Here is a 15,914-nt window from a genome sequence, read left to right as displayed (position 1 = left end):
GTTTACGTAATCATTCAGATTCATTAAAGATTTTTAGCCACCAGAGTAGGACAAATAGTGATGACATTCATTCTTTTAGTCACGAGGCTTGGACGTCATAATGGATTTTCCTACCTCGGATCCGGAATTTAATAGAATAAGGCTGTATCCCTCCGAAAGGTCACAATTGGATGGTGATGAGGGTGGATATGGTACTTTCCCGATTTTCTTAAGCAACATTCTCTCTTTCACCTTTGATTCCACAAAACATATTTATATGTCAAGCTATGGAATTTCTCATTATAAGCCTTGATTAAATATTACTAATAACATATAAATGTAAAAAATGTTAAGAATTGTTTCATTAACATAATGATTTTACTTGTTTTTACATTAAACACATAATAATGAGCTGACAATTTTACTACGTTAATAAATATTTATTTATAAAAACTTATTTTCAGGAAACTTTTAAGTTGCTACAAAGTAATTTTAATTTAAAATATTAAAAATTAATCAATAAATTCAAATCGTTTTATGATTTTTTTTTTATTATAGGCCTAAATATAAGTTGTTTAAAAAGATAATTTTCGCATTTTTTCTGATATGAATATCGGGACTCAAGTTATTCTCAGGAGACTTGAGTAAAATCCAAACGAATATTAAAAATTGTGTAAAATTAATAATAAATACTAAATTGAACGAATTCTTTCATAGAGCATAATATTAAACAGGTAAAATAACAAAAATTCTCACGATTCTTTTTTCACTATCTTCTCTATGGTTATCGAGAATGCAGAAAAACATCTTTTATTAAAGAATATCTGATGTTATCACAATGAAGACACTTTATAAAGAGTTTGTGAGGTCACGAGTGTGACGCCTCCACTCCCGTCTCATCGTCTTACCTGGCTGTATATAAATAAGGTACGAGACACTCTTGTTCAGTAACGTATCCAACGTGCTGCATTCAAGGACAGCAGGTCAGTAAGAGTTTTTCCTTAAAATGTATATACTTTCTCTTTCTTATCCTTTTCGAATCACGTGTGTTTTACAATCTTCCATATCATTTGAGAATCTTATCGGTCACTAGTCTATAGTTGATGATCTGTGAATTTAAAGTTACAACTATAAAGTTTATTACATACTACAAATATTAATGGACATTTTCTCATCTGTCAAATGAGTTGAAATCTTTCATGATTGAACAATTCTAAAATTTTTCAGCATAACGTTGGAGATGAATAAACATCGAAATTTTGCATTGTTTACCTTACTGTTAGCAGGTAAAATATTTATTATTTTAAAAACCTTCTTTTAATTTTAAAATATCGAAATTTAAATAATTAGATTCGTTATTAATAATAAAAAATAAGTAAAATATCATTTGCTAACAATATTAGTCAGTATATAATTTATATTATAATTTTTTTCTTATAGCAGTCTCTACCTGCTTGTCAGCAGAAAAAGTAAGTACATTTACAACAATTCGGAATTTTTGATTTAATAACAATATACAGTTTATTATGATTCTTAATCAGTAAGTATTTAATTAACTTTTAATTTATTAACATGAAATTTTAGGTTGAACAATTGCAAGATGAACGTGGGGATAGAGGTGAACTTGTACTCAATATTGAAAAGAGAGGAAGACGTATTGGAAGAAGTAGTAAAGCATATACTGATGATCGATGGGGGGATGGAAGTGGAGTGAGAGGAACCGCCGGTGTGGACTATCCAAATTATAATGAAGTTCCTCGCACAAGTTTTAAATGTAAAGATCAAGCATATATCCCTGGAATGTATGCTGATGTCGAAGCCCAATGTCAGGTATGTATCTTGTATAATATAAATTTATATATATTTTTAATGATTGTTAAGTTTATTATTTCTTTTCATCCGAATAAATCATATTGTTTTAAAAAGTCTTTTTGTACTATTTACAAACTTCCAAACTTTTGAAGTTAATCATGCATATAAAATTAATCATTAAGATATTATTAAGATTCGATATAATCTTTATGGCATGAATCTGTCACTTATGATATATTGAAAATATACTGGATCCTGCCAAACTAGTTTATTATTTTCATTTGTTGTCCTAGTTCAAAATCTTGGTCTAGAATTTCTTAATTTAGAATTTTAATAAAATATCGTGATGATTATAAAATAATTTATGAAACAGAACGTGGATAAGTTCTCATCTAGTAAATACTTAAGACACAAATACCTATTTTAAGCAAACATTTTCTTTTGACGTTTATAATATTCTACTACGTAAAATATATGAATATATAGTTATAGGAGAATATTATTAATTATTTGTAAAAAAGCATAAAATAAAAAAAATATTTTTTAATCCAGATTATTTTAGATAATTTATTATCACAATTTTAAATTTTAATTTTTCAAAAAGAACACATTTTAGACAAAATATCAAATACTTTATATTACTTTTCCTGTCAAATTAAAATATTTTTTAAAATCTTGTTACTTTTTAAAATTAATTTACGGAATAGTAGATATTAATTAAACGTATAATTTATTATTAAATAAAAAATATATTTTGTTAATTATTAAATAACTTATGTTCATGAAAACTTTTCTAATAAAGTTTTATAATAATTTTAGGCTTACCATGTGTGCCATTTGGGAAGAATGGAAAGTTTTTTGTGCGCGGCAGGAACAGTTTTCAATCAAGAACATATGATTTGTGATTATTGGTACAGTGTGGATTGTAACGATGCTCCAAAATATTTTCATTTGAATGCTGAAATAGGAAATACTCTCACAGGTCAACCAGGTGATCAGTCTGGTGGTTATAGACCTAAGCCACCAGGAGGAAGACCCAGTAGTCCGAGTGGTCCGTCAGGAGGATTTGCTAGACCAGGAGGTCGTCCAACTGGGCCATCTGGTGGTATTGGTGGCCCAGGAGGAACATATCCTGGAGGTCCGAGCAAACCAGGTAAATAACTTATGTTCATGAAGACTTTTCTAATGATGTTATATAATAATTTTGCTTATATATATAATGATAATTATAAATAATAATTAAGTTTTATAAATAATTTAATCTCCATTAGGAGGAGGATATCCTAGTGGACCACATGGACCAAGTGGGCCTGGAGGACCACAAGGTCCGTCGGGTGGAATTGGGGGCCCAGGCCCAGGAGGAAGATATCCTGGAGGTCCGAGCAAGCCAGGTAAATGTTCATGAAGACTTTTCTAATGAACTTTTATAATAATTTTGTCCTAATATAGTTGAGTCTGCATAAGTCGTCATAGGTATAACCAGTATAACCTAAATATTTAACAAAGGGTTCGCTAGCAGAAAATTTTTCCCTAACAATCACCGACAAACAAAATGGAAGTTTTGGCTAGAAATAAATACAATACCTTTTCTTGTGATATATCTAATAATCAGTGGCGTATTTGGAACGTAAGGAGCCCTGGGCGAAGACCAGGTAACAATAGTATGTTACTGCTGTCGACCTTTTTTTTTAGGCAGAGAAATTTTTCACCCCGAATGGCACTGCTGATAATAGACAGATGTCATCATCTCTCGAAATACAATATCTTTTTATTTCGCTGTCCATAGCTTGACACGTGTTCCACAGCCATCTTGTATTATCTCGCGCGCGTGAGATTGTGGGATCTCTCTTATGACTGGATCTAGTTTCAAGAACTCTCTTGAATCGATCGCGATTAAACCTCGTTTCGATCGAGATTGAAACGGTCGAGAGAGATCGCACCAAGGCATAGTCCCCGACCATGCTCACAATCTAGGATTCTAGATTGAAATGCTCGGTGCGAACGGGGTATAAGGCTCTAGTTTAGTAGTGTTACAGAGTATAATACGTATATTTTAATATATTTTTTAAAAGAAACAAAACCATTGAGAAATGTTACGTGTGTTTAACAAGGTTCGGAAAATTGATAATTTTACCAACGGGTTCGGCCGAACCTGTGCAAACCCGCTGAATATCACCACTGGGTATAACTAGACACCGTCGGTTAAGTAGTCAGTTTTCTGTGGTCCCGACCGACTTACATAGGCATGAATGTTAAAAAAACACTCTGGTTTACTCAACATCGTTTAACTCGTCACTGCTGGATAAATCGACATACTTTTTCTGTCACACACTTGTTTAGATGTCAGATAAGTCGACTCCCCTCCTGAAAAAAAAATGAGTTCACAACCGCACAGCTTACCATGCGGTGGTGAACTCATTTTTTTCAGGAGGGGAGTCGACTTATTTATTAATATATACATATTATTGAAAATACCTTAACATTGTATGCATTTTTGTATATAAAATAATAACAGATAAATAAAAATAAAATATGCAATCTATATCAACATCACAGCAGAATCCGATTTTTCATTTTCTCACTTTTCATTCATGTGTTATTTGTAGCACGTGTTTCACATTTCCGTTAAAAATAAGTATCCAAAAGCTAACAATACTCACGCTGAAGAAAAAAAATACAAGCTTGTGTCTGAATTTGAATGTAATAAAACTTCGCAAGCCAAATTTGCAAAACGAGAAAACCTTCCAAGAATTCAACATTAACGAGAATTCTGAAGAAAAAAAATTAAGAAACGTTTTTATTGGGTCTTCATCACAGCTGTCTTGATAATGCCAGAGAATGTCGCAGTAAAAAGGTGGAAGACACTCTGTTACGTTGGATAAAGCAAATTCGTTCATCGAATCTACCTGTTTTAGGATCGATACTGAAACAAAACAGTGATGAAAATCGCCGAGGTACTTGGAGTAGAAACCAACTTTAGCGCCAGTGATAGATAGTCACAGGCTGTATAAAACACTACTGCATGTACTGTATAAAAGCACTACCAAATTTTCCTACTTGTAGTTTTGTGGTTTTTTTCAACTTCGTTTTATTCGTCATATCGGATAACTCGACACATTTCCCTTGGGGTGTCGACTTATGCGAACTCGACTGTAATTATAATTATAAATAATAATTAAATATAACAATTAAGTTTTTTAAATAATTTAATATCCATTAGGAGGAATCGGTGGACCAGGAGGACGATATCCTGGAGGTCCGAGCAAGCCAGGTAAAAAACTTATGGCAAGACACCAACCAATGCCGAATTATCGGCTAGATACGACTATAGCCGTTTCGACAATTCGGCATTCGTTGGTGACTTACTTTAATGTATAACAAGTTAGTTGTTGTTTATTTAAATAACATGTTCATGAAGACTTTTCTAATGAAGTTTTATAATAATTTTGTTTACATATATATAATAATAATTATAAATAATAATTAAATTTTATAAATAATTTAAAATCCATTAGGAGGAGGATATCCTAGTGGACCACATGGGCCAAGTGGGCCTGGAGGACCACAAGGTCCATCAGGTGGAATTGGAGGTCCAGGTCCAGGAGGAAGATATCCTGGAGGTCCGAGCAAGCCAGGTAAATGTCCATGAAGTCTTTTCTAATGAAGCTTTATAATAATTAAGTTTATATATATATAATGATAATTATAAATAATAATTAAGTTTTATAAACAAATTTAATATCCATTAGGAGGAAAATATCCTGGAGGTCCAGGCAAGCCAGGTACAGTACATAACTTATGTTCATGAAGACTTTTCTAATGAAGCTTTATATAATTATAATTATAAATGATAATTAAGTTTTATAAATAATTTAATAACCATTAGGAGGAGGATATCCTAGTGGACCACATGGACCAAGTGGGCCTGGAGGACCACAAGGACCATCAGGTGGAATTGGGGGCCCAGGCCCAGGAGGAAGATATCCTGGAGGTCCGAGCAAGCCAGGTAAATGTCCATGAAGTCTTTTCTAATGAAGTTTTATAATAAGTTTGTTTATATATATATAATGATAATTATAAATAATAATTAAGTTTTATAAATAATTTAATATCCATTAGGAGGAGGATATCCTAGTGGACCACATGGGCCAAGTGGGCCTGGAGGACCACAAGGTCCATCAGGTGGAATTGGGGGCCAGGCCCAGGAGGAAGATATCCTGGAGGTCCGAGCAAGCCAGGTAAATGTTCATGAAGACTTTTCTAATGAAGCTTTATAATAATTAAGTTTATATATATATAATGACAATTATAAATAATAATTAAGTTTTATAAACAATTTAATATCCATTAGGAGGAGGATATCCTAGTGGACCACATGGGCCAAGTGGGCCTGGAGGACCACAAGGTCCATCAGGTGGAATTGGGGGCCCAGGCCCAGGAGGAAGATATCCTGGAGGTCCGAGCAAGCCAGGTAAATGTCCATGAAGTCTTTTCTAATGAAGTTTTATAATAATTAAGTTTATATATATATATATAATATAATATAATGAAATTATAAATAATAATTAAGTTTTATAAACAAATTTAATATCCATTAGGAGGAGAATATCCTAGTGGACCACATGGGCCAAGTGGGCCTGGAGGACACATGGTCCATCGGGTGGAATTGGAGGTCCAGGTCCAGGAGGAAGATATCCTGGAGGTCCGAGCAAGCCAGGTAAATATTTATGAAATCTTTTCTAATGAAGCTTTATATAAGTTTGTTTATATATATAATTATAATTCAGTTTTATAAATAATTTAATATCCATTAGGAGGAAAATATCCTGGAGGTCCAGGCAAGCCAGGTACAGTACATAACTTATGTTCATGAAGACTTTTCTAATGAAGCTTTATATAATTATAATTATAAATGATAATTAAGTTTTATAAATAATTTAATAACCATTAGGAGGAGGATATCCTAGTGGACCACATGGGCCAAGTGGGCCTGGAGGACCACAAGGTCCGTCGGGTGGAATTGGGGGCCCAGGCCCAGGAGGAAGATATCCTGGAGGTCCGAGCAAGCCAGGTAAATGTCCATGAAGTCTTTTCTAATGAAGTTTTATAATAATTTTGTTTATATATATATAATGATAATTATAATTAATAATTAAGTTTTATAAATAATTTAATAACCATTAGGAGGAGGATATCCTAGTGGACCACATGGGCCAAGTGGGCCTGGAGGACCACAAGGACCATCAGGTGGAATTGGGGGCCCAGGCCCAGGAGGAAGATATCCTGGAGGTCCGAGCAAGCCAGGTAAATGTCCATGAAGTCTTTTCTAATGAAGTTTTATAATAATTAAGTTTTATATATATATAATGACAATTATAAATAATAATTAAGTTTTATAAACAAATTTAATATCCATTAGGAGGAGGATATCCTAGTGGACCACATGGGCCAAGTGGGCCTGGAGGACCACAAGGACCATCAGGTGGAATTGGGGGCCCAGGCCCAGGAGGAAGATATCCTGGAGGTCCGAGCAAGCCAGGTAAATGTCCATGAAGTCTTTTCTAATGAAGTTTTATAATAATTAAGTTTATATATATATAATGACAATTATAAATAATAAGTAAGTTTTATAAACAAATTTAATATCCATTAGGAGGAGGATATCCTAGTGGACCACATGGGCCAAGTGGGTCTGGAGGACCACATGGTCCATCGGGTGGAATTGGAGGCCCAGGCCCAGGAGGAAGATATCCTGGAGGTCCAAGCAAGCCAGGTAAAATAACTTATGTTTATGAAGACTTTTCTAATGAAGCTTTATATTTTGTTTATATATATAATATATGTTTCTGACCAAACCTGAATTTCAGGCCAAACTAGTATCTCCTATGTGTGTCAAGATATACTAGTTTAGCCTAGGACAATCTAGTTTAGCCTAAATACTTTAGGCTTAACTAGTTTGGCCTAGGCTGAACAGATTTATGTACTACAGTAATAGGTGCCAGTGTAAAAAAAAAATGATTTTGTATAATTTAAAATGCCACCACACAACACCCTGCAAAAATAAATAAAAGATTAAATATTTTATATATTACACTAAGAAGCACAAATAACTTCATTTTAATTTTAGTTTGACTCTAAAAGTTATTTTGGTTAAAGTGTACCTAGGTAATCCCAATGGCAGCACTTTGGACTGTTTATGCTCCTGACAGACTCCTCCCAGAGGGGAGCCACTGGCAGGCAGCCCACTTAACGTCTTTAACGTCACTAGTTATTGATTCACGGTAGTTCTTGAACAAAAGAAAAAAAAGGAAACGACTAAAAGTGTAGTTAACCTAACCAACCAACTTAACCGAAGTGCCGACATTGCGATTACCTAGGTACACTTTAACTGTTATTTTTATTATTTCGTTTGAATTCTTGAAAATATTTTCGTACCATTATATTTACAAACCTTTAAAAGTGCATGGCTTAATAAAAAAAATACAAACTGATAAGTACTGGTTAGCTTATTTTTATTTTATAGTTTTGTACAAGCCTTCTGTAACCAATACCATTTTTAATAATTAAGTAGACTATGTTTGAATAAATATTGTTCATCTAATTGATTGCGTTTTAATTTTATTTTAACCATTAATATACTTGAATAATAGTTCTAAATCAGTTCGGCCTGGGCCAAACTAGTTAAGCCTAAAGTATTTAGGGCAAACTAGATTGTCCTAGGCTAAACTAGTATATCCTGACACGTGTAGGACTAACTAGTTTAACCTGAAATCGGGTTTGGCTGGTAACATATATAATAATAATTATAAATAATAATTAAGTTTTATAAATAATTTAATATCCATTAGGAGGAGGATATCCTAGTGGACCACATGGGCCAAGTGGGCCTGGAGGACCACATGGTCCGTCGGGTGGAATTGGGGGCTCAGGTCCAGGAGGAAGATATCCTGGAGGTCCAAGCAAGCCAGGTAAATGTTCATGAAGACTTTTCTAATGAAGCTTTATATAATTTGTTTATATATTATAATGAAATTATAAATAATAATTAAGTTTTATAAATAATTTAATATCCATTAGGAGGAGGATATCCTAGTGGACCACATGGGCCAAGTGGGCCTGGAGGACCACAAGGTCCGTCGGGTGGAATTGGTGGCCCAGGTCCAGGAGGAAGATATCCTGGAGGTCCAAGCAAGCCAGGTAAATGTTTATGAAATCTTTTCTAATGAAGCTTTATATAAGTTTGTTTATATATATAATTATAAATAATAATTCAGTTTTATAAATAATTTAATATCCATTAGGAGGAGGATATCCTGGAGGTCCAAGCAAGCCAGGTACATAACTTATGTTCATGAAGACTTTTCTAATGAAACTTCATATAATTATAAACATAAATAATAATTAAGTTTTATAAATAATTTAATAACCATTAGGAGGAGGATATCCTAGTGGACCACATGGGCCAAGTGGGCCTGGAGGACCACAAGGACCGTCAGGTGGAATTGGAGGCCCAGGTCCAGGAGGAAGATATCCTGGAGGTCCGAGCAAGCCAGGTAAATGTTCATGAAGTCTTTTCTAATGAAGCTTTTATAATAAGTTTGTTTATATAATATATAATATAATATAGTATATAATAATATAATATAATAATTAAAGTTTTATAAATAATTTAAAATCCATTAGGAGGAGGATATCCTAGTGGACCACATGGGCCAAGTGGGCCTGGAGGACCACAAGGACCATCAGGTGGAATTGGGGGCCCAGGCCCAGGAGGAAGATATCCTGGAGGTCCGAGCAAGCCAGGTAAATGTCCATGAAGTCTTTTCTAATGAAGTTTTATAATAATTAAGTTTATATATATATAATGACAATTATAAATAATAATTAAGTTTTATAAACAAATTTAATATCCATTAGGAGGAGGATATCCTAGTGGACCACATGGGCCAAGTGGGCCTGGAGGACCACATGGTCCATCGGGTGGAATTGGGGGCCCAGGCCCAGGAGGAAGATATCCTGGCGGTCCGAGCAGGCCAGGTAAATAACATGTTTATGAAGATTTTTCTAATGAAGTTTTATAATAATTTTGTTTATATATACAGTAGAGCATCAAATATCCGACTTATCAGTTAATCGACTGCGTTCTAGTTCGCTAGTGATGTGGCACTACAATATTTGGTTATGTCTTTGCTACTTTAATATTATTTTTGTTAAATTTTTGCATGTTTTAGCTGGCAGCACTGGCTCGACCATTAAAGGGAGGCTAGTATTTAAACCAGGCCTAATACACTATACTAATAATGTATTTTTTCATACTTTTCTGTTATCCGACCAACCCCAGTTCCCAATTAAGTCGGATAATCGATGTTCTACTGTATATATACAGTAGAGAGTCGTTAATCGGAACACTGGTAATCGGAAACGCCGGTAATCGGCACGATTTTCAGTCGGACTGTGTCGTGCTGAATCGAACGTTTTTGATACTAAATTTACTTCTAAAGTATAATTTTCATGTTTTATATTCTTCAATATATTTATTTTGTTTGTACAAAAATGCAGAAATAATTTTTAACGATACGATAGCCTCGATTATTATAAAAATTTTCGTTAGGCTTAAAATCGACGAAAATTGAACACGAAGCGACATGCAACGGAGAAAAATTTGAACATCGGACAGGTTAGATGTATTTTTTTCGTACATAATGGGTAATCGGAAATAAATGACTAATCGGAACAACCCCAGTTCCCCAATTGATTCCGATTTTCGACTCTCTACTGTATAATGATTAATTATAAATAATAATTAGTTTTATAAATAATTTAATATCCATTAGGAGGAGGATATCCTAGTGGACCACATGGGCCAAGTGGGCCTGGAGGACCACAAGGTCCGTCGGGTGGAATTGGTGGCCCAGGTCCAGGAGGAAGATATCCTGGAGGTCCAAGCAAGCCAGGTAAATGTTTATGAAATCTTTTCTAATGAAGCTTTATATAAGTTTGTTTATATATATAATTATAAATAATAATTCAGTTTTATAAATAATTTAATATCCATTAGGAGGAGGATATCCTGGAGGTCCAAGCAAGCCAGGTACATAACTTATGTTCATGAAGACTTTTCTAATGAAACTTCATATAATTATAAACATAAATAATAATTAAGTTTTATAAATAATTTAATAACCATTAGGAGGAGGATATCCTAGTGGACCACATGGGCCAAGTGGGCCTGGAGGACCACAAGGACCGTCAGGTGGAATTGGAGGCCCAGGTCCAGGAGGAAGATATCCTGGAGGTCCGAGCAAGCCAGGTAAATGTTCATGAAATCTTTTCTAATGAAGCTTTATAATAAGTTTGTTTATATATATATATATATATTAATATATTATATATATAAGGTATATATGATAGTTTTATAAATAATTTAATAATCCATTAGGAGGAGGATATCCTAGTGGACCACATGGGCCAAGTGGGCCTGGAGGACCACAAGGACCATCAGGTGGAATTGGGGCCCAGGCCCAGGAGGAAGATATCCTGGAGGTCCGAGCAAGCCAGGTAAATGTCCATGAAGTCTTTTCTAATGAAGTTTTATAATAATTAATGTTTATATATATATAATGACAATTATAAATAATAATTAAGTTTTATAAACAAATTTAATATCCATTAGGAGGAGGATATCCTAGTGGACCACATGGGCCAAGTGGGCCTGGAGGACCACATGGTCCATCGGGTGGAATTGGGGGCCCAGGCCCAGGAGGAAGATATCCTGGCGGTCCGAGCAGGCCAGGTAAATAACATGTTTATGAAGATTTTTCTAATGAAGTTTTATAATAATTTTGTTTATATATACAGTAGAGCATCAAATATCCGACTTATCAGTTAATCGAACTGCGTTCTAGTTCGCTAGTGATGTGGCACTACAATATTTGGTTATGTCTTTGCTACTTTAATATTATTTTTGTTAAATTTTTGCATGTTTTAGCTGGCAGCACTGGCTCGACCATTAAAGGGAGGCTAGTATTTAAACCAGGCCTAATACACTATACTAATAATGTATTTTTTCATACTTTTCTGTTATCCGACCAACCCCAGTTCCCAATTAAGTCGGATAATCGATGTTCTACTGTATATATACAGTAAGAGAGTCGTTAATCGGAACACTGGTAATCGGAAACGCCGGTAATCGGCACGATTTTCAGTCGGACTGTGTCGTGCTGAATCGAACGTTTTTGATACTAAATTTACTTCTAAAGTATAATTTTCATGTTTTTATATTCTTCAATATATTTATTTTGTTTGTACAAAATGCAGAAATAATTTTTAACGATACGATAGCCTCGATTATTATAAAAATTTTCGTTAGGCTTAAAATCGACTTAAATTGAACACGAAGCGACATGCAACGGAGAAAAATTTGAACATCGGACAGGTTAATGTATTTTTTCGTACATAATGGGTAATCGGAATAAATGACTAATCGGAACAACCCTCAGTCCCCAATTGATTCCGATTTTCGATTCTCTACTGTATAATGATAATTATAAATAATAATTAAGTTTTATAAATAATTTAATATCCAATAGGAGGAGGATATCCTAGTGGACCACATGGGCCTAGTGGGCCTGGAGGACCACAAGGTCCATCAGGTGAAATTGGGGGCCCAGGCCCAGGAGGAAGATATCCTGGAGATCCGAGCAAGCCAGGTAAATAACTTTTCGAATGAGTTTTTATAACAATTTTGATTATATATATTTTAAATAATAATAATTAAATGTTATAATTAAGTCCTATAAATAATTTTAAATCCATCAGGAGGTATATCTGGGCCAGGAGGAACATATCCAGGTGGATCAAGTGGACCTAGAGGCCCAAGTGGTCCTGGAGGACGATATCCTGACGTACCACATGGACCAAGTGGCCCATCAGATGTTCCTGGTGGGTTTGGAGGTAGTCCAAGTGGTTCTGGAAGTCAAGGAAGTGGTTCTCCCGGTCAAAGAAGACCTGGCTCTTATACTAAAGCATATACTGGAGGTAGGCCCAGAAATAGAGGACCAAGTGGAGATTATGCACAAGCTGGGAGTTTGCAAGAAAATCGGTATGGATCTCAACCTCAGACAGGTCAAAATATTCGACAACCAAGTTATGGTCAAGCTCAGCTAACTATGATGATGAATATGATGCCAGGAAGTGATTGAAAATAATCTGCAATAAACTTTTATAGAATCCAATTAAGAGTCATTTGACTCAATGTCAATAAAATTGAAAGTTCCATATTTATATATATAGATATATATACTGTTTATTTATCAACAGTGAAGATAATGTAGAAGGAAGATGAATGCATCCAATAACAGTAGAAACGATTAATTATTAAAATCAGTTATTAAAATTATTTATTGCAATAATCTTAAAATACTTGTCCAAGTTAAATTTGAATGAAAATAAACAAATGATGACTATACAATATTATTGTTTTTTTAATTGAAATTTTCAATTATTTCTGTGAAAGTAAATTGTGTAAAAGTTATTAGCGTTTTTTAAATAAATATGACATCTGAATTCCTGTCCAGTGACATAAAATACAGGATAATGAGGGAAATTAAGACATTTTCCTGGGATATTACAAATGTAAATAATTATTATTTTGTTGGAAATGAAACAGTTTATGTATATGAAATATGTTTCTAAAAATATATTGTAAAATTTATCCTTATTAAATTAAAGTTATTTTAAATTATTAATGTATTTAAAATTTTGACAATTGATTAATAATTTCGATAAACATTAATTTATTCTAAAACTTCTCTATAATATCTGCAATATTCATAAACAAAATTAGTTGAAACCTTATTTCATATATTCAATTATTATAAAATACAATATTTTATCAATTTTATTTTATTTCATCATTAAATTCGAGTAATATATTTCATTCAATTAACTATGTATTGTTCGCGTAAAATTCATATAGAACATAACTTTTCTCGAGCATTTTATGTTCTATATAAATTTATTCTCAATTGAATTTCTACTAAATTAATGATTTTTCTATTGAAGATAAAATGAAATATGTGGTATATACTATTTAAGAATAGAAATACTGTAATACAGCACATAGCTGTAACGGACAACTTAGAATCAATAATAATATCAAAGTAACTGACAATAAATGTTACACATTTATTGTCAGTTACTTTAACATAATATAACGATGTTATGTTATGTAATAATATAACGATGTTATGTTATGTTAAACGTATAACATAACGATGAATGATAAATTTAAACTAGTGTTCATATTAAACACTTCCAATATGACCAGATTTATTGGAACATCTAAGAAAGTATGTGTAATTATCTTTTAAAAATATAACTTATAAGGTCTATATAGACCCAAAGATTACATTTGGAATAGTTATAATTCAGTAATACCTCGACTTACGCGAACCCGGAGTTACGCGATTTTCAAATCTCGTCGATTCCTCTTTTGTTATATCTACGGAGACTTGAGAGACTCTACTATGTCATCCAAACGAAGTAGAACTGTTTCTTCTGCATCAAACAAGAAAAGAAAAACTTTATCTTTGGAATGTAAAGTTAACATTATTAAAGACTTCGATACAAAAATGAAAATTTGTGAATTAACAAAGAAGTATTATCTACCAGAATCGACAGACAGAACAATTATAAAAGGTAAAGAAAAAATTCTTGAAGCTGTGAAAACTTAATAGAAGGCCTCAGTTTTATTGAAAAGGGGTTACAAATTTTAGAAAATATAGACTCCAACGAAAAGCGTATTTCTTCTACAAAACGAGAAATAAAAAAAATTATTAGCATGCTACGAGGAAATTTTGCGGGAGAAAAAAATCTTTCAGCCGTCAGACGAATCTGTTCGATTTTATGAAGCCTTCTACTTCAAAATATCTTCCGTTTACAATTTTAATAATATAATTTGTTATACGTATGTATTATCTAAGATTTTATTAAACAGTTTTTTCTAAATTATTATTTTTTTTAGTCTCCGGTCCCAATTAAAAATAATTTGTATGTACTGTACGTATATGCGAAATTATACCCCGATTTACGCGAATTCGACTTACGCGATTATCGCTCGGTTACACCAATCGCGTAAGTTCGGGGTATTACTGTAGTTATATGCGCTCCTAATTACGAGATACAAACAGTATAAATATTATTGAATAATTTACGCTATTATAATTCTCTGTGTGCCTATTATCTGCAAGAATATCAACAGACGGTGTAATACATCGTAGATCCCGGTGTGATACGTCCTGCTATGCTGACCCCCTCCAGAAAAACCGAACATCCCAAGCGAAAGACAAAATTGCTTCGTCTCCGCAAACTGTTAGGCCTACACGACAATGGTGGTAGTGACATATTTTCGAAAGATCCCTAAAATACATCAAAAATTGCTGAATTTCTTTTCTGCTACTGCCCCAATTAAACGTTTAAATTATGTATTAGTTTATTACTTTGGTTTCCGTTTTTCGAAATTTGGCTCAAAAAAGCGGCTGCCAAAATTATACTTCCTATCCAAGAAATTAGCTCTCTTTTTAAAGAGTAACTTTCTAGAAAAGTTTTAAGGCTTCGACACCTGCTCAAGTAAATTTTAATAGTTAACTGTTTTTAGGACTTGTTTGAACGTGTTTAGCGTGGATCAATGTTTCATTCCAAGTTTATATCAGGACTGAAACAGTCAGCGAAATGTAATTAGAGTTTTAAAGATAAAGAATGCATTTCTAAAAAATATATAACAAAACCTTTGTAGATCTGCAGCACAAAATCTTTATTAAGCATACGTTTTTGTTATATTTAACCATTAAGAATCTGAGTAGATAGGGAACCGTTGAAATGTCGTTTAATAAATATTAATAAAATTTAGTTAATAATTACGTTAAAAGTATACAAACTCTCTATTCAATTTGTAATATTTACTAAAACTGTTAATCAGGGTTAATAGCAATCAAATATCATATTATTTTATATTAGCTTAACATAAAAAAGCAAATCTTTAGTAAAGGGTGGCAAAGGAAGATAACAATATTACATTCAGAATAAATTCTAGAATTTTTGAAAATGGGAGAAAACTTAAATGT

The 15,914-nt window shown here is 33.1% G+C and overlaps 1 protein-coding gene across 1 annotated transcript; it reads left to right on the top strand.

The window, feature by feature from the left end:
• The first annotated feature begins 816 nt into the window (after nt 1–816).
• Nucleotides 817–13,549, top strand: LOC136988914 (collagen alpha-1(I) chain-like). The gene is made up of 20 exons (XM_067286926.1): nt 817–962; nt 1,207–1,265; nt 1,420–1,448; nt 1,564–1,809; nt 2,611–2,944; nt 5,307–5,381; nt 7,526–7,564; nt 8,640–8,759; nt 8,869–8,988; nt 9,093–9,125; nt 9,225–9,344; nt 9,475–9,594; nt 9,709–9,828; nt 10,626–10,745; nt 10,850–10,882; nt 10,982–11,062; nt 11,317–11,349; nt 11,465–11,584; nt 12,381–12,500; nt 12,610–13,549. Exons 2-20 carry the CDS (start codon nt 1,220–1,222, stop codon nt 12,990–12,992), a joined length of 2,292 nt encoding a protein of 763 aa, XP_067143027.1. The 5' UTR covers nt 817–962; nt 1,207–1,219; the 3' UTR covers nt 12,993–13,549.
• The last annotated feature ends 2,365 nt before the right edge of the window (nt 13,550–15,914 follow it).

Source organism: Centruroides vittatus, unplaced genomic scaffold (assembly GCF_030686945.1).
Source record: "Centruroides vittatus isolate TY-2023 unplaced genomic scaffold, ASM3068694v2 scaffold_386, whole genome shotgun sequence".
NCBI lineage: Eukaryota > Metazoa > Arthropoda > Arachnida > Scorpiones > Buthidae > Centruroides > Centruroides vittatus.
The sequence above is the reverse complement of the archived record's forward strand: the minus strand, read 5'-3'. Positions and strand labels throughout refer to the sequence as shown.